The sequence below is a fragment of the Microcebus murinus genome, chromosome 6 (assembly GCF_040939455.1).
Source record: "Microcebus murinus isolate Inina chromosome 6, M.murinus_Inina_mat1.0, whole genome shotgun sequence".
NCBI classification, from domain to species: domain Eukaryota; kingdom Metazoa; phylum Chordata; class Mammalia; order Primates; family Cheirogaleidae; genus Microcebus; species Microcebus murinus.
The window spans coordinates 91,633,907-91,652,658 of record NC_134109.1 but is presented as its reverse complement, the minus strand read 5'-3'; the positions used below and the strand labels follow the sequence as shown (position 1 = coordinate 91,652,658).

Here is an 18,752-nt window from a genome sequence, read left to right as displayed (position 1 = left end):
TGTGACTGGTGTGACAAAATAGTTCCAGCCCAATTAAAGTTTTAGTATTTAGAAAAGTTAATATTTACATCCTTATATAAGGCTGGGAATTTTTAAATTATTAGAAAAGAATCTGAATAATCGACACACGGCATTTTAATGTAGAAAGAAGTAATCCCTCTGAGGCAACATTATCCATTTTGGCCTGCTATATTTTATTTGCACTTGGTAAACATTTGCGAAAAAATATGACAGAGGAGTAAGGACACTGGCGTTGGAGCTCTTTCTCAGCTCTGCCAATTACTAGCCACAGTAGGGTCTTGGACAAACAACTTTAATCCCCTTACCTATAATTTTCTCACCCTATAAAATGTGAATGATCACTCTTGACCTATTTAACACCAAAGATGTTTTTAAGGATTAGGTGAGATGATATACAAACATGAGAGAGATTTGAAAGAAAAAATAAAACATTATTTCAGCCTATGTTCTACAAACTCCATAGCATTTTCCTTCATTTTCTCATTTCCAGCTTATTCAGTTAGATTGAGAGGAATTAGGCATCATCTCTTTGGCAGCCATTGGGAATTAGCCTGGGTAACATCTGCTGTTTTGGTCTAAGAACATCTTTCTCCTGAGGTCTCTGTGTTATAGTGCTCCCTTTCCTGAGCTACAGGCAAACATTGAATCTCTAGCTCATAGTGTTAAAACACTTGAAGTAGTTCTCCTCCCGAATTCCTTTGGAGTCAGCATCAGAATTACTACTTGGTGGGACAGTCAGTTGGGGCAAATCTCAGAGGCAGACAAGATAAAGGAAGTCTAAGCTTTGGTAAACTGATGACAGGCATTGAAAATCAGATATCAGATATCAAGTGAATACTTTCTCAGATAGGCAGTCTACAGGGTCAAGAGAGTCTCATAGCAGGCAAGGCAGCCCTAGCATGCAGGTTCCTGGAGAAAAAATTGGCATCACAGAAGTTAGGAAACAGGGGACCTGGAGACCTGACCACAGGCTCTGTGGCTCAGAAAGACCAGAATCAGACTCCAGTCCTTGAGAAATGAAACAATGACATGGACCCATTTCTTGGATTTCAGACACCAGATAATAGTTTCATCCTCAAAGAACAAGGTAAGTGTCTGGTGGCTGAGATTGAATTCAAAGATTATCACAGTTGACCTGAACAGAAATATAGGATGCTTGAGCTGTCAAGATGTGGATCAAAGGGATTTTTCTGGCGACCAAGATTATCTTAGAATCTGGGCAGAACTCAGCCTGCAGGTGGTAGTTATCTGGCCCCACCAGGAATAACTAGAGAAATGTTGGGGTGGGGCATGGGGGCCAGGTCTGTCAGCACATTGGATGCTGTTCCCTATTTCCACAGAACACATTTTCCTTCCCCTCCTAAAGTCATGCATTCACCTGGAAGGGATAAATTCACATTCTAAAAATTTTATTATTTCCCTTTTCATGGTACACTCTAGATCTCATATTTTTATCTATTAGCATATCCCTATATGTAGCAATTAGTGCTCCTATAACTCCAAAAATTAGTTATTTCATTCTCATCCAGGGGAACTATATCCTTACCTTGATGGTAGCCAGGACCACCTCCATTACAGCACACTGTCTTGGTGTCAGACCCTTGGCATCCTCTCGAATCATGTGCTCCTGGAAAATGGGTTAACAATTGCTTACAAAATGATCAGTTCATTTATTCAACACCTACTTTCAAACAAAATCTGTATACCTCCCATATGCAAACATTTCCTATTTGAAATATCTTCTTCATATGGATGCATTTTAAATGGTTATTTTGTCATATATTTAATAAATGTACCTTTGCCAAAGGAAGAAATGTTAAATGTTGACTTAAAAAAGCAGTATTTGATACCCTTTATTTTCACTTGCAAGTTAATGTTAGGAAAAGAAGAGAGAAACCTGAAAGATATGTGTCAAAGCTTTTGTACCTGAGTTCCTTGCTTTATGTCTGTCACACTGAGGAATGTCAATCATGGACAAGATGTAAGGGGCAAATTTTAGCCTCTCCCAATTGTTACCAATAAGGTCTATTTTAAACCTAATACTCTCACCTTATTCTCTCTTTTGGATCCCCTTTATGCTTACTCATTACTAGAAAAAAACCACAAAGAATTAACTGAATTTGACTCTGGAGAGTTTCAAAATATTTCATAATCCTTTAAAATATTTTAGAACTGATCTTAAAACTGACTTCATCATTTTACAATGGATTTCCTTCATTATTCACTGTGGTCTGTCTCGACCCATCCTTCAAAGGTTATTTGGGGAAATGATGGTAGAAAGTTAGAGAAAATAATAAAGCGAATAGAAATTTGTATAACAGGAAAAAATGTAAACATTTCTGACCCTTCCCCCACCACAAATTGATATGATCTTCCCAGGGTTGCCATGAATCTATTCAGCCACATTCACCAAATATTTATTGACTATTTATTATGTGCCAGTGCCACTCTAGGTGATTGAAATATGCTGTTCAATAACAGGATAATTTTTTTTTCCTTCTGGAGCTTAAATTCTAACTCATGTAATTGTGACTTAGAGGAAAAGTCCCATGTGGGTGGTCACAGCTCTGAGAATGCATGGCCTGACAAAGGAGTAGTACCTTTGGTCAGTAATAAAAGGTGTCTCTTTCTCTGTGAGGGTACAGCTTCCAGTCAGCACACATGGCTTGGTAAGTGAAGCCTGGACTTGAATTTAGCTGTCACTTGCTCCCTTAGCCAGGCACTTTTGTGCAATGTGCAAATTTTGCAATCACACTCAGTGACTTGTCCATCCATTCTGGCCTTTTTCTTATTCTTTTATTTAGTAATTTCCATGAGTTCCTAAAGATAACCTCTATGTCTTACCCACTTCTTCAGCTTTTCAATGTTTACCTTGGCAATTGTCACCTGGTAGGTACTAAATATATTTTTGGTAATTGAATTGTATTTCCTTCAGCATATCTCATAGGGTTCAATGTATTTGAAAGGAATCATTGCCTTTGAATACTGTTAAAAACTTCGTGTAATGCTTCATGGATCCATGATATACATTTATGCATCTTACCGCATTTTTCTTTGATATAGGGATTTCAGCTGAAACATACGAGTTCATTTAATATTTTTGAATAGTAGTGTTAAACACCTACTGAAACTCAAAGAGTAATAGAAAATGTTGGCTGAGTTATAGGGGGGAATGCTTTTGACAAGTAATTACAAGTATTTTATATTAAATAAATTTCTCTGGCTTTATCAATCTTCACTGGTTTTACAATGTGGTCACATTATTTTTTAACAGATATTAATAATATTTGTTAGTGCTATAGAAAAATATAATTCTTGCTAGAAACATTTTTTGGGGGATTTAACAACAGCTCATTCAGTGAGGTGGGGGGCTCTGAAAGAGGTCAGCATTCAAGGGGGTCTTTGAAGGAAGCCAGCAATGGGAATTACTGTCCAAGTGAAAAGCTTGAAATAAACTCATAGTCTTAGGTGTATTTTATTAATTAGTTTTGATACTGTATCACTAGTTCATGAAAATTTATGCATATTTTCTTTCATTTTATGTTAATTAAATCTGACCACATCAAATAATATTAGACATATATAATATACATACATGATGAAGTTCCAGAGTATGAAGTAATATAAATGTCAATCTGTTGAATAAATATGTGTTTAATGAATGAATCCTAAATCATAGTCCAATGCAGGAAAACAATTAGTTCTCTACATTGTTTTATTTTTCTTCATCTTGTGTTTATTTAAATAAAATAGTTATCTATTAGTGTTTCTAAATAGGAGCTCTGAAATTATCCATCAGTATAATTATTTCGAATAGCACCTTTCCAGCAAATCAAATCTACTTTCAAGCTAACATATTAAAAATTTAAAGACCTATGGTTTACATTTAAAAAAAATAGCAGTGACATTCTAGTAAAATAAGAATAATAGCATTGTAAAATTTGAAGGTCTTCGTGCCGCTGGAGTTTCAATTTTTGTATAAGATTATAGAGTATTTACTGCTGTGTAATTTAAACTAAATAGACTAATACTTTAAAAATAAAAAATCAACATCTTTTAGGCTCTCTCCCAAAAGACTCTTATAGTCATCCTTATAATAGGTGAGAAGTGTGCATGACAAACATATGTAAGATGTTTATTTTTTTTAATTTCTGAATTGCATTTAATTTCCCATTTTTTAAATATAACTCCACACGATGCCTCACTGTCATCTTTTCTTAAAAGTTGTCCAAGACTGCTCTCCCATTGCACTTGTTTATTTAGCTATACACAGAACAAGGTATGTTTTTACTACAAAGAGAAATACTGACTTAAAGTTTGACATGAATTATTGTAGAGCTGATAAGTTGTACATCATTAAGAAATAAACCTGTTGTAAAAACAGAATGGCTAACTGTTGAAAAAAAATAAAAAAAGCAAGGGCCAATAATAGAATAACATGATCTAGAAATGACTTATTTTTCTCATTACCAATGGATAATGAGATTCTATTTTTTTTCTTCCAGATTATTTCAATGTTGATGAAGTAATATTGTTAGGCCATTTTATTCATAGTTTGCTTTTAGGTTATTAGAACAGAAAACTTCACTAAATTGGATTTGGGGGCCACAAAAGGTGCCAATGGATGTTTTCTATGTACTCTGATTTTTCTCATCAGTGTGTACATATCCCCTGGAGAGCTAGTCTCTAGCCCACTGGGAGTTCTGGACAAGGCTGACTGCAGCCCCAGTTCAATGGTAGGCATGTGAGTTAAACTAATTGGTACAGGACACAGTGATGGCTTAGGAATGGGGCTGACACTCCCTCAGAATCAGTAATGTGCCGGTAGACTTATTGGCGACCCTTGCACCGAGATGGTTGCTCTTTTCTACAAGATTAGAAGTTGAAAGGAGGTGACATCAAAGGATGTAAGAGCAACGACAACCCTATTTCAAACAGGAATGAAGGTCTGTTAGGGCAATACATTAATCAAAGAGAAGAGCAGAGTTGAACAATAGTGAGCAGGTCCTGTAACATTGTTTGAATCCCTAATCAACCAGTAATAGCAACCAGAGGTCCCCTGGACCTTAAAACTTCATGTACCAATGAATTCCCTCTTTGATTGTGTTAGTTTGTCTTTCCATCACTTGAACTGGAACAATTCTAGCTAATAGAACATTCAGCTTAGGAAACTAAAGACCAGGGACATGGAGTGTGTTTACTAATGTCACACAGATGCTAGATGCATGGTGAGGGCCATTTCTTTTGTAATGATTCCTATGCTATTTCACCTTCATGGTTTTATGTGAGAAACTTCAACACTATATAAATCCACTCTTCAAAGTCAGCTCCAGAAATCCCATGGAGGTAATAGAAGGGATTAAGAAGGGGACAGGGATCCAACATCCAAAACAATAGTTTGGCAGTGACATCTGCCATCTGCCTTTCCTCTTAATCATCAATAGCACTGAACACCTCTGAGAAACAATTTTAGGTGATGCTTATGTCTTCTATATGGATTATTGGTTTTAATTTTTTTTTCTCAAGAAGGGGATAATGTAGATGATAAAATAAGATACTGAAATTATAAGGCATGTATTTTACCTCAGTAAATAACTATGCACAATGGTGTCCTTCCCCGTATTGTACACACAAAACAATACAATACCCAGTGATACCTAACTTTGAGCTATCAGCAGGGAAAGAAATGAAGATAGCTCCCTCTTTAAGTGGGAGGTAGCATACTCTTTGCAGTTACCATGCAAAGGTGATGCATGCATTATCTCACTTATACCAGCAACAAATCCTAATAACCAAGTGTTAAATTTTTTTGCATTTTACAAATGCTGAATCTGAAGATGAGAAAGGTTACATACTTTGGACTGTGTCACATAGCTAGAAGCAGTTGAGGAAGAATTTAAACCAAGATCATCTTTGTCTAAAACCTATCCCCTAACTATATGCTAGTAGGTAGAATGAAATAAAAACATGTAGTTTAACCAGTCAAGTTCCTATCCTAGAAAGAGAGGGACTAAGGTTCCCTCCATAACTCCAAAGTTTTGGGAATCTTAAGTGATAATTAAGGGTAGGGTTATTTAGTCAGAACATCTCCACTTATAATGGGATTGGACATACTGACAAGCTCAATGTCTGTTTTGATGAGTTTCATTTCACCATATTGGGTTTGTTGGCTTTCAGATTGGATTTCTACGCAGGGTTCCATTTTGCCTTCATTCATACAAAGCCAGTTTAATATATGAAAGAAAATATGTTCTCTATTTACTCCAAAAGAAATAATGCTGAATGCTACAATACAAAGTTAAAAATGCATAAAGCAGACTGTGAGATCACAGGCATACAACTCCTTAATCCTACCATGCTAGATACGATCACTAGTAGGAGGGTGGTTTCTTGTAAAACTATAGTTAGCTCATTACTTTCCATGGACAATGAGTAATTTCCTTATTCTTATTACCTTCAGTTTGGATAATTGTCCAATATCTTTAGCTGCAATGAAAATCATCTGGGGTCCCTAGAAACATACAAAGAAAAAGAGAGAGAATACTCAGTCTTAAGATCTACCGTAGTAGTCACAAAAGAAATGTAATCAATAGATAGTAGCTATTGTATTTTTTTCCCCAGAACCCAGTACAGTGCATAGTACATAGAAGCTCAAAGAATATTTATTCTATGAACTAATAAATGAATGATATAGGTTCACACTTTGAGATTCCAATGCGAGAGAAACTTCAGGTGATGGTAAGCTTTCCTAGGGAAAACTTTATAAAGAAAACGAAATGTCATATATAGCATTTCTACTGTAACATGATATATACATTTAAAAAAACCCCTCATATTCTACAAGATTGCACATTAAAAATAATAGGGCTCATGGGGAAAATAGCAGTGGGCAGTGTAGTCAAAGCCCATGCAATTTTGTTACTAAAGAACTATTAAAACTAATAATTGATACTTTGGGACATGGCTTGGACAGCTGGAGGAGAATGCATTGAGGTTGGTGGCTGCCTCAAGGGATATTAAAAATGCAAAAAAAAAAAAAAAACAGAAAAGAAAAAAAAAGCAACCTAAACAAACACAAAACAATATAGTTCAATCGTGTACTGAGACAATGCCCAAGCCAAGTGGAGCTCCCAACACAGGTGGAGGATAGCCGGTCATATGTGAAAGCCTGCAAGGTGAAACTGTCTGGAGAGGGAGTCTGCTCCCCTCTTTTTTTTTTTTTTTTTTTAAACAGACTTGTGCAGTAGCCAAGGTGAGAGCCCTTTCCTTTTCTATCAAAGCTATAGTTCTTCTATTATATTCCAATCTCTGATGTAGGGAAGTTTACATATAAATCAACTCAACTTTCAGATTATACTGACATCATCCTCCTATTGAACAACTACATGAGAACTAACTGGTGTTACAGAAATGTATTATGTACTTTATCAGAATAAGGTATGCGTGTGTGTGTGTATTTATATATGTGATTAGGCTACCTGTTTATGTAGTCTATAAATAATTAAACCACGTATTCATGGCATTAAGCAAAACTGAAAGTAATTTGTGTTTTATTACTCAGTCTGGCAGTAAATCAACAAAAACATGTGCATCTTTGCATCCTGGAATACTTTATAAGAAAATATTTCCTGTACATATAATTTTACTGGATAAACATGAACTGACTATGCATAATTAAGGAGTTAATAAGTAATTTCATTTAGTTTATAATTACTAATTATTTGTATCAATTTCTTCAATCACAGAAAAAATATCAATTACTCCTTAACAGGTGCTTGTTGGGGTTATTTTTTTCTTGCTTGGCTCAAGGTATATGAACTGAGATACCCAGCACTGTGTATCCACTTGACCCTTGTCTAATTCTGCTGCCAATTGATCTTTCTGGTTCTTTTATATTTCACTGTGTGTGATACAATCACATTCTTCAAATCCACTAAAAGGTGCTTCCTCTATTAACCTCCAAGTGGGAAGGTAATAGAGGAAAGCAGAATGGAAAGGTAAAAAAAAAAAATCCCATATAGCAGTGTTTGAACTATCTCTTCAAACTCTAAAATTTAAGAAAGAAACACAGTAGATATATTGTATCTTAAATCTATTTTCCTGTGGTAACAGTAAAATTAAATAAAAAAATTATATGCATAGGCTAGATAACATTATGAATTGAACTTCGATACATTTTTTAAGAGATAAAGTTTTGAATGTCAAGTAAGTATGAAGTCTGTCTCATGCTGCCACAATTTAAAATGGACTTGAATAGGAAAATGTAATTTAAATCATCATTGTTGAAAAGCTGTATACCAAACACTTTTTTTTTCTCAAAATGGATTTAATTAATTAGAATTTCATCTGGATCAAAACTATTCATTTAGACAAAAAAAGATGGGTTATTGAAAGTATAGCAACTAAAGTTTAAATACTTACTGTTTGAAAATAAAAAAATAAAATAAATAAATAAATAAATATTTACTGTTTGATCTGTCAGAGGAGGAAGAACAATTTGTTTTTCTATCTTGTTAAGGACTAGCTTCCACAGTTCTTTCAAAACTCGCTTCAGAACTGTTTTCTCACAGATTTTTGCTGAAAGACTTAATCTGAAATAAAACAAAAATGTATACTCACTTTTAAATTGCATATCAAGGTATCAAGTAGTAGGCCTTTACAATTTTCAAGTGCTAAATTCCATTTACTAAAATATTATGTAAAAACACATAATATCAAAAATCTATTTCATCACACCACCTGTTAAATAATTATTTCTTAGAAAGTGAAATCAGAGTATTTCTTTCCTTAAGTTGTTTCCTAAATTGACAGGCTTCAAAATGAAAAGTAACTTTCAAAGCACACAAAGTAAAATACATTTAAAAGTAAAGGATCCCTCTTCATTCATACTTAATACTTATTAAATCAAGAGCACTTTCTGAGATCAGTCACCAGGGTTTGGCCTGGGGTTGAAAAACGGATGGCAGAACGACTATTTTTCACCCACCCGATGGGAGAAGAGGGCACACAGTTCACTATAATGGAGTCAAGGCTCCCAAAGTACACAATTTTAACACACACCCCTGATGTGTGTTTAGTATATGCCCATGTTCATGGTCTAGGCCAAACACCAAGGAAATACATTTTCATCACTATTGGGCACTGAATCAACATCATAACATGACCAAGGTGCATATGATTTCAGTCAAGAACCAAAATTTACCAAATTTAACAAGTGTAAGGTATTCCTTATGAATTCCTCTCATGATAAGGCAATGTTGTAACATTATCTAGCTTTTGTGTAACTATACAACCTCTTCTTTAGAAACCTCTTCAGCATATATTTCTCATTTATTATTTTACCCATTTTAGAAATCAAAAACAGGCTCAGAGAGGTTATGGTACTAGCCCAAGAAAGTGAAGCTAGTAAGTGAAATTCAAAATGAGGCTGTCTTTTAAATTCAGCGTGTCTTTCAATGTTCCATACTGCCCGTGATGAAGGTGCCTATGCATGGAGTCCCAGCATGTATGAAGGCACAGTGATGCATAAATGCCTGTTACATGTTCTATAACACTGGACTCTTTGACATTTCTTTAATTAGAGTGAATTAAACCTGTTTCACAGGGGGCCAAAAGCAGGTCATGTATTTCAGAACAGCCTCATCGAATCCCTATAGTGCTACTAGGTTCTCTGTAGCCTTTTGGAATCAGAAATTATAACCCAGGCTCTGGTTCTGATAGACAGAATTGACTATTTTTAATATTTAAAGACACACATAATTAATATTTATCTTTTAATTAATTAATTTTTTAATTTTTGAGATGGAGTCTCGCTCTGTCACCTAGGCTAGAGTGCTGTGCCATCAGCCTAGCTCACATCAACTTCAAAGTCCTGGGCTCAAGCAATCCTCCTGCCTCAGCCTCCTGAGTAGCTGGGACTACAGGCGTATGCCACTGTGCCTGGCTAATTTTTCTATATTTAGTAGAGACAGGGTCTGGCTCTTGCTCAGGTGGGTCTCGCTCTTGCTCAGGCTGGTCTCGAAACTCCTGACCTCAAGTGATCTTTCCGTCTCAGCCTACCAGAGTGCTGGGATTACAGGCATGAACCACTGCACCCGGCTCATAATTAATATTTAAATAATTAAAATTAATTAATATTTAAAAGCATGTGACATGTGAGAGGCAAATATAGATATTTCCAAAATATATTTTTCATGTAACATCATTTCTCCTAATACTATTGTATGTAGAAACCCAATATGTAAAAAATATATGAAAGCAAGCTTCTCTGGATGAAAAGGAGGTTTAGAGACCCCTGAGGTATATCTGTCCACAAATTTGGAAACTGTTGTTCAAGGGCTGCATTTCTATCTTGCTGGTGAATATTGGTGGCAGACAGGGTAGAAACCAGCAGACAGGGTACAAACCATGGCAGAACAACCAAGGCTATCCTCAGAAAAATTCCCAGGATGATTTGAGACATAGCAAATCTGTTAGTTTTGCTGCAGATGTGTAATTTCCACTTTCAAAAGATCTGAGTCTAAGAACTGATCTTGTTTTTACGGTCAGCTCACATACTTGGCCTGCTGACTAACTCTGCGTGGAATGGAACCGAAAGAACAGCAATAAAATCACTGACATGTTTGCAGCTCTTCGTGGGATTTCTGATGGTTGGAAATGGAGTTTACAGCTCATTTTATGAAGTGGTGAGGTCTTGGTGGAGACAGTGAAACATAAAGAAATAAGATGTTTTATTTAGAGCAGCTGCACAAAGACAGAATGCCTATACAACATGATTTCTAAGGGGATTTTTCTCAAAACCCTCCTTACGACTTTCAGCCCTCTACTGTTTGTTTTCAATAATGAAAAATAAAGGGGAAATTTAGCAACTGTCTTTTTAATTTAGTCAGAGTTAATTAACTGGATAATGCAAGGTGAAAAGCATATATTTTGGAACCTGAGCTATGGAGATTGGCTGAACACAGAACCAATTAACCAGACAATTGTCAACCGCCATATGGACTGACTGGCAATAGAGATTTCCTGTTATACAGTGGATCAGATTTTCATGAAAACTTACCCAGCTGTATTCCCTCTGCCTGGAATGCCCATCCCTCAGATACATCCAAACTCTATCCACCTTTACATACACAACTCAAATGTAATTTCTACTCATTCTTTCAAGTTGAAATGAAATTTCTACTCATTTCTCCCTTTGCACCTTATTATGTTTATCTGTGTACCTTTCTTATTTCTTCTCTTAAACTATTAGCTGTTTGAAAACAAAATCAATATCTGACTTTTAAATATCTTCCCTAACTCGTAGCTTTAAAGACATTCATTCTGAATTAGACCTCAGAATCTCTGCTTCATACAATATCTATTTCAAAAAATTTTAAATCTCTTTCACAAATTTTTAAAACTCATAGATTCTTTTCTGTCTTTATATCTCTTTCTGCTAAGAATTATAAGAAATGACCTATATGATGACATAATAATCAGAAGTAGAAAATTAAGGCTGAGTAAAAGAAGCCTCTAAATGTATTGAAACTAAGGGTCAACGCACTTTCTCTATTAGCCCCATTTTACAGATGGTGAAATAGATTCACAGACACTCAGGTAGTAATTGGCAATATCGAGATTATTTAAAACTTTATGTTGTACAACTTTGATCATAGAATATACAAAACAGTTTCACAAATGATAAATGTGTCTCCAAACTACTGTTTGGAGTTCTAAAACACAGAAGGCATTCAAGTGAGAGTTTTAAGAGAATCACCATGGCTTAGCCCTGCTTTTTTATCACTAGTACATTCACAATGCTGGTCTATAATGATTTGATTCCGTATTGTCCACAGAAAAAGTCCTACTATAAGGTAAACATTTCAAAGGAATGCATAGGAAATGATGTGGTAGAAGTCCACATTAAGAAACTAAAGAAATAAACAAAAGTCCTTTCTGTTTCTCTCTTTCTTCCTTTTCTTTCTCTTTCTTTTCTTACTCCCTTTCCTCTTTCTCTTCTTTATTCTCCTTTTCTTATATACCTACTTGCCTACCTACTTTCTCGTTATCTAGTTACCTATTCACCTATCTTCTGGATATGTCCCTACAGAGAAAAGAATATAAGACTTAATTTTTCTACCAAATAGTGAGATTAAATTGATAAGAATATCAGGCTTATTTATGCAGTAAGATGATAGCCAAAGGGAGGCAGAATTAAAATAGAAGTCAGAAATATACAGAAGAGATGCTCCCCACTAATTCTTTCTTTGTTTTTTATTTTTATATTAAATAGAAGTATATTAATAGTATCCCTCTTTTACATCTTGCTGTCTTTCATATTAATTTGCCACAAAAATCATAAATGAGATAACACATGTAAACTACCACATATAACACTGGTCTCTTGGTAGGCATTCAAAATTATTATTTACTTTTCTCTTTTACCTTCAGTTCTGGTTTTTAGTATCACTGTTTATGAAATCATATCTCTGGTTTCTTTATATCAATGGTCCCCCATTGTGGATACATTTTAAAATACAGGCACCTTGACCCTCGCCCACTAAATTAGAACTTCTAAGACTAGGGACAGAGAAGAAACATTAACACATTGACTTCCATGTGAGTTGTATTTAATTAAGGCTAGCTTTGAGGCCAGGGCTGCATGAAGCAAAACCCTGCAGTTGGTTCGTGAAAATCTTATAAGTTGATGTTCTTATTGTTACAATTAGTATCAACAAATTCTAAAAATGTGGATTGTTGTTGCATATAACTCATGTACCAAAAAAACCATAAAAAAAAAACAAATTAGAAAGGTTCATTTTGTTTTACTAAAACACTGTGTCCCCAGGAAAAAAAATTTTTTTTTCTAGTGTGGCAGTTAATGTGTTAAAAAACAACCAACCAACCAACCAACCAACCAACCAACCAACCAACCTTCCTGGTTAGGAACACTGCGTTAGTCAGTCACAAAAGCCTCTATTCCTACCCACTTCCGCCATTACTAGACTGCAATCTCCATGGCAACAGGCGCTTGGACTTTCTTTTTCATTACTGTCCAGTGCCTATAGTAGGTTTGGTACAGACGGGCACTCAAATGATAGTTGTTGAAGGTTGAGTCAGGCAGCTATCTGCTTGCCTCTGAGCTGAATTAATTCTAGTCACATTTGCGCTACTCTTTTCTTCAGTGGGTTTCTGACATGAAATCAGATATTATGGACTCAGCTCAGTATTTTTCTATATTCAGGAGGATGCAAAACAATATGTTATCCGAGGAGCATGAAATCCTAAAATCTCTCTCTGCCTCATAACAGCAATCTCCTGCATTGCCTACATTTTTCATTTTTTTTCTTTCCTGTGTAGTCATTCCTGATTTTTTTTTTTACCATCTACTAATGAATTAAAAGTGTGTTGTTTCTTAATGAATTCATTTATTTCTCCAGCAATGTTTTCAAAGCTATCTTACAGAGAGAAAGATATTTTTTTTTCCCCATAAAGCCTTATCAGTCAAATTTAGGGCAATAAGTAAAGAGAAAACTTGGTAGAAAACTTACGTCTTGTCCAAAAAATCCATGAGTGGTCTTAACACGATTTCTGCATCCATGGCTGCACTGTTCTTATTAGATGTGGTATTCCCATTTGCTCTCATTTGATTCAGTTCAAAACTCATCTGTTTTATACACTCTTCAATTATAAGCTGGAAACTAAAAAGAAAGAATATAAATTCTGGAACAAAAGTAAACATGTTGCCTGAGTCTCTTTTAATTCCACCTTGGGGCATTGGATCTGTTTTAAATGGTATGGATTTCCTTGCCCATTAGTTTTCAAAACTCATTGTTCCACTGCAAAAATGTTTACTACAATGAAAGCTTACTTGGAGCCCTTTATAGGTAAAGCAGATAAAGGTGCTGTTCTTCAAGTTGAATTAATTTGAGTGGGGATTCGTTCAGCCCCCATCTCTGACAGTAACAGTAGATATGCTCCTCTGAGCATCTGTTTGGGGAAATGGCTGCTCTAGAAAGACTCTTGGCCTCTGGACACACTTTCTTCATTTGGTTTCTGTGACTCTACACTCTCCTGGTTTTTCTCCAACATTGAGAAGGCTGTTCTTTCTCAATCACCTGACCTCTACCCATTGGAGTAGTGTTGCCATATTTATCAAATAAAAACACAAGAGGGGGGTGGGTATATACATACATAATGAGTGAGATGTGCACCATCTGGGGGATGGTCATGCTGGAAACTCAGACTTGTAGAGGGGGGGGGGAAATGGGCATTTATTGAAACCTTAAAATCTGTACCCCCATAATATGCTAAAATAAAAAATAAAATAAATAATAAAATAAAATAAAAAAAACCACAAGGATGCTTAGTGAAATTGGAACTTCACATAGTGAATATTTTAAAATATACATATGTCCATGTAATATTTTGGACAAAATGATACTATAAATTATTCATGGTTATATTAAATTCAAATTTAACTGGGCATTCTGTATTTTATCTGACAACCCCACGTTGTAGTCTTCTGGACCACTTCATTTCTCTGCCAACAATCATTTCCTTGGTAATGACATCTAGTCCCATGGCTTCTATACTCTCTGCATACTACTGGTAGTTCCCAAGTTTACACCTCCAGACCTGATTTCTACCCTAAACTCTAGATTATTTTATTCAACTGCCTATGTAGCCTTTCCTCTTAGAAGTCTAATGAGATTCTCATATCTGACATCCATATCATTTCCAACAATAGGAGTAATTATAACACATGTGCAGGAAGGCAAGGAAAAAAAAACCCACATAGGTGAATCAAGATAAATGAAAGCTTAGAAAATGGTCAAATCACTGGAATGGTTATGATGGACAGAGGACATTCATTTTAGTACTGCAATCAAGTCAATTCCATTCCTCTTCTTCCTCCATATACAATGATTACACAGTTACTGTTATTTGAGAAGTATCCAAATGCATAAATTCCTCAAATCTTATAGAGAAGTTTAAGAATTATCACTATATAAGGCTTTAATTATGAATTAAATAGAACACACATATTTGTTTATTCATTCATGCATGCCTACATTCTGCAAATATTTAAAAAATAATTACTACGTGCCAATTGCCACTGTGGTTGCTGAGGATACATCAATGAACAAATCAGGAAAACTTCTGGTTCTTGTAGCACACGTGAGACCTTTTATTCTAGCATTTACATTATGGAATGTTTTAGTTAACCTGTTAAGTGTTTCATTCTTCCAGTTTTTTGTTTTACTGCCTAATATGGGAAATCTTTAATAGATTTTAAATTATCACAACTTGGACATTTTTCTTGCTCCTGGGCCTTTAATAGCAGGTTTTTCAACACATTGGTCAATAATTTTGAGCACTTATTCAATGCCTGATTGTATTTCTACCATCATGTTTGCCTGTCTCTATCTTTGGCTCCTGACTTCTCCTTGCCTTTCTTTACTGTTGACAACACCATTTTTGCCCCTCTGGACTTGGCATTTGTATGTGATCCCTTGATCTTTGGATCTCCACTGGTGCCTGTGGATGTGGCTCATTTCTTGGCTCTCTCTGCTTCAATGGAACATTCCCTTCCAAGCTGTCATCCTGGGTAATCTAAATCTCTACTATTTGGATTTCAACTGGCTGGAGCTTCCTTGGACTTCTCTCAGGTAGTGGTTGCAAGGGAGGGTCACAGCAGGGATGGTGGGGAAAATGGCAAAGGCGATGGTATTTGTGGTGGAGTGTGTATTTAATGGGGTCAAAGGTAGTGGGCCTTTGGGCCAAAGGTAGTGGGGTCATACTTGGGGCAACAGAAAAGGAAGGCAAATGATACTGGAAAATTTGAACTAGTTGACTTACTACCAGTGGGTCATCTGTGATCCTGCTGGTTGTAGTAATAATAATGTTTGAAATAGCTACTTACTTTTGCATTGATTTTCACATCAATGCATTGGGGTGGGGGCATAGATTGAACAGAAGATATGACATTTATATTTCAATTATGTGAAAACCAGTTTCCTAAACAGTTTCTATGTTGTTTGGTTCATCCCTGGCTTACTACAGAGCTATCCTAACAACTACATGTAGTAGATTTATTTAATTGTGTGTTTTAATAATGTAAGATAAAGAGGATTTGGACAATTAATTATGCACTTAATTTTAAGGCCCTAGATTGCTAATTTAGACCCTAGGAAGGGTGGGTTCAGACTAAAATTATGCAGTTTGACTTTACAGCATCTTCACATTGCTCACTGTGGACTCTTCACTCACTCTAAGAGTGTGATGCAGGCCTGATTGGTAGTGTGAGAAATAAAGCCATAGCAACACAGATATGTCATTCTTTTTATAAGGAAAGCATGGAATGTGGCCTCTTTAATCCTAATAATCCTAATTGAACAAAGTAGGAAGGCATGGATGCTGGATAGCCATGAGTTTCAATATCTAGGCTAAAATAGCTGACATCATACAAACAAAGCACTTCAAGGGCCCTCCTAAAGGCACCACTTATTCTTGCATAATTGAAGTTTGTCCAGAATTCATATTTTACCCTTTACAACCTGAATATTCCCCCCCTCTCAAACAAAATAAAAAACACTGTGCATCAAGATGATTTGGATATTTTGCAGAAAGTAATTTAAATAGACTTCTCTATCTTCTCATTCTCATTCTATTCTGTTTAGTCATCTTATTTCCCATAGAGTTCTAAACACCTCTAGCTATTCCTGGCCCACTTTTGCTCCCCCTAACTTTGCTAAATAATCTCTTATGTTGCCTTCTGAGCTGAAGGCAACAGCCTTTCTGCTAGCCATGGTTAATTCTCAACTAGAATGAAGGGAGGCAAGGTTGAAACGGTTGAATAAAAGGCCCCATCACTAAGTGTTATCCCAACTCAGAGCCAGTGAGCCCCACATCTCTGGAACCATCTCTGCCACTCCAACTCCAGGTAAACAGAAACTTCACATTTCTGATTACCGTCCAAAGTAGACAGAAGTCAGCTAACAACACAGAGCAACACAGCAACTACCCCCAGCTCAGCATAGCAAGGTCTCTCCGGCTCAGCACCTGTGCCTGGAGGCGGCCTCTACACAGACAATGCCACTTAACACAAGGGGGTTATGGACACCCCTCTGATAATGGAGAGAAATCCCTATACCCAAGGGAAAAAAATAGGGTGCTTCCAGAGTCTTTTTCATTTTAGTCTTTCTGATTTAAAAATGGTATAACTAACCGATAAATCTTTAGTAATTGTGTACCTTTCTAAAATACAACAGATGATACGTGGTGTTCAAAGAGGTGACCTATCTCTTTATAACAGCAAACTTTACAGTCTTGTTTGAGAACTGGACATACAGTTTAAAATAATACACCAACATTTATTGAACTTATATTTAAAGCAACTTCTATAAATTAATGACCTCCTTCAAATATGCATTTGCTTTCCTATCTATTTTAACATTTGATGATGAGATGATGGTTTTTTCTAAAGGACCAAAATGAAGTTTATTTTGAAAGAAGGTGAACATCTCTTTCTTTAGAACCATACCACAGAAAAGCAAATACAGATATGTCAGTAAGTTTCCAAACTCTTGCCCATGGGGGTAGTTGCATTCAGACTTTTAAGCCCTAAAATCAAGAATCCTGAGTTAACCTGGTATAGGATTGGGGTTCAGTTATTCTGAAGAGCAACCATGTTGATATGTATGGCATGAACACAACTCATATTTCTTGTGTACGTAAAGTTTTTCTCCCTTCCTCCAGCCCTTTCTTTATTCTTTCCATAACCAATTGCTAAGTTCTAGACATTAGAATTGCAAATATATATGAGATATGGTTTCTGCCCTTAAGGAACATATAGAAAAGTGAGAGAAAGAGGCAGATAAAACAAAACGTAGAACACAGTGTTCTAAGTACTACACAACTGAGGGATGCACAGAGTTCTGGGGAGTGCATGGCGAGGCATCACTGTTAGATCATGGGGTCATAAAAGACTTTTCAGAGAAAATGATGCATAGATCGGGTCATGATGTTAAATGGATTTAGTTATCATCTTCTAAGTTAGAACTTAGAACCAGATGAGAGAGACAGAACTGGAGGCATGCATATTATGAACTGAAACCTAATACAGTTAGGTAATAACTACCGAGGCCACTTACCTTTCACCATAGATGACGCTGAGCTCATCCAGAACCCCGTTGAGTTTAACTTGAAGTTCTTTTAGAATAGTGCTAGCTTCGGGATCTAGCTGTAGAGGGACCATAAGCAATATTACTTTGGAGTTTTGAGAAGTCATGCTTTTGTTTCTTTTACAAGCATTTTGATTGTTACATGGTAACTTCAAACAACACATACTTTTTTCTCTTCTCTTTTTTATTTTTTTTGTCTTTGAAACCAAATGCAAAAGTGTGAGAAATTGTAAAGAAACCAGGAGGGTTCTTATATATGAAAAAAAAATCGACTGAAATGCATGGCATGCATACAAATAAGAACTATAATAAATAGCAAAGCCTCTGTTGGTTATAGCATGGGGTGCAAGGCATGACAAAAATATCCTCGAGAACATGATAATTTCATAATTTAGAAAGCTAACATGTTATACATTAGCTGAATATATGTGTTGCTTTAAAATATATTTCAATCTTTAATATCCTTATAAATAGGCCCAGTAAAAGTTCAGTTAAAATTTAATTTTTGAGGGCTGTGTTGTGCCTTATTTGAAGGTATTTTCACATTTTCCCAAGTTTGGAATT

At 35.7% G+C, this 18,752-nt stretch overlaps 1 protein-coding gene across 1 annotated transcript in view; it reads right to left on the bottom strand.

Annotated features, from left to right (window-relative positions):
• The window catches only part of UNC13C (unc-13 homolog C), a 493,476-nt gene that overhangs the window by 67,906 nt on the left and 406,818 nt on the right, over positions 1 to 18,752 (bottom strand). Inside the window, exons 24-28 of the mRNA XM_076004387.1 lie at positions 18,159 to 18,247; positions 13,554 to 13,703; positions 8,489 to 8,612; positions 6,476 to 6,532; positions 1,568 to 1,648 (exon numbers count right to left, since the gene is read on the bottom strand). Coding sequence (XP_075860502.1) covers positions 1,568 to 1,648; positions 6,476 to 6,532; positions 8,489 to 8,612; positions 13,554 to 13,703; positions 18,159 to 18,247 — 501 coding nt within the window. The remainder of the gene's footprint in view (positions 1 to 1,567; positions 1,649 to 6,475; positions 6,533 to 8,488; positions 8,613 to 13,553; positions 13,704 to 18,158; positions 18,248 to 18,752) is intronic.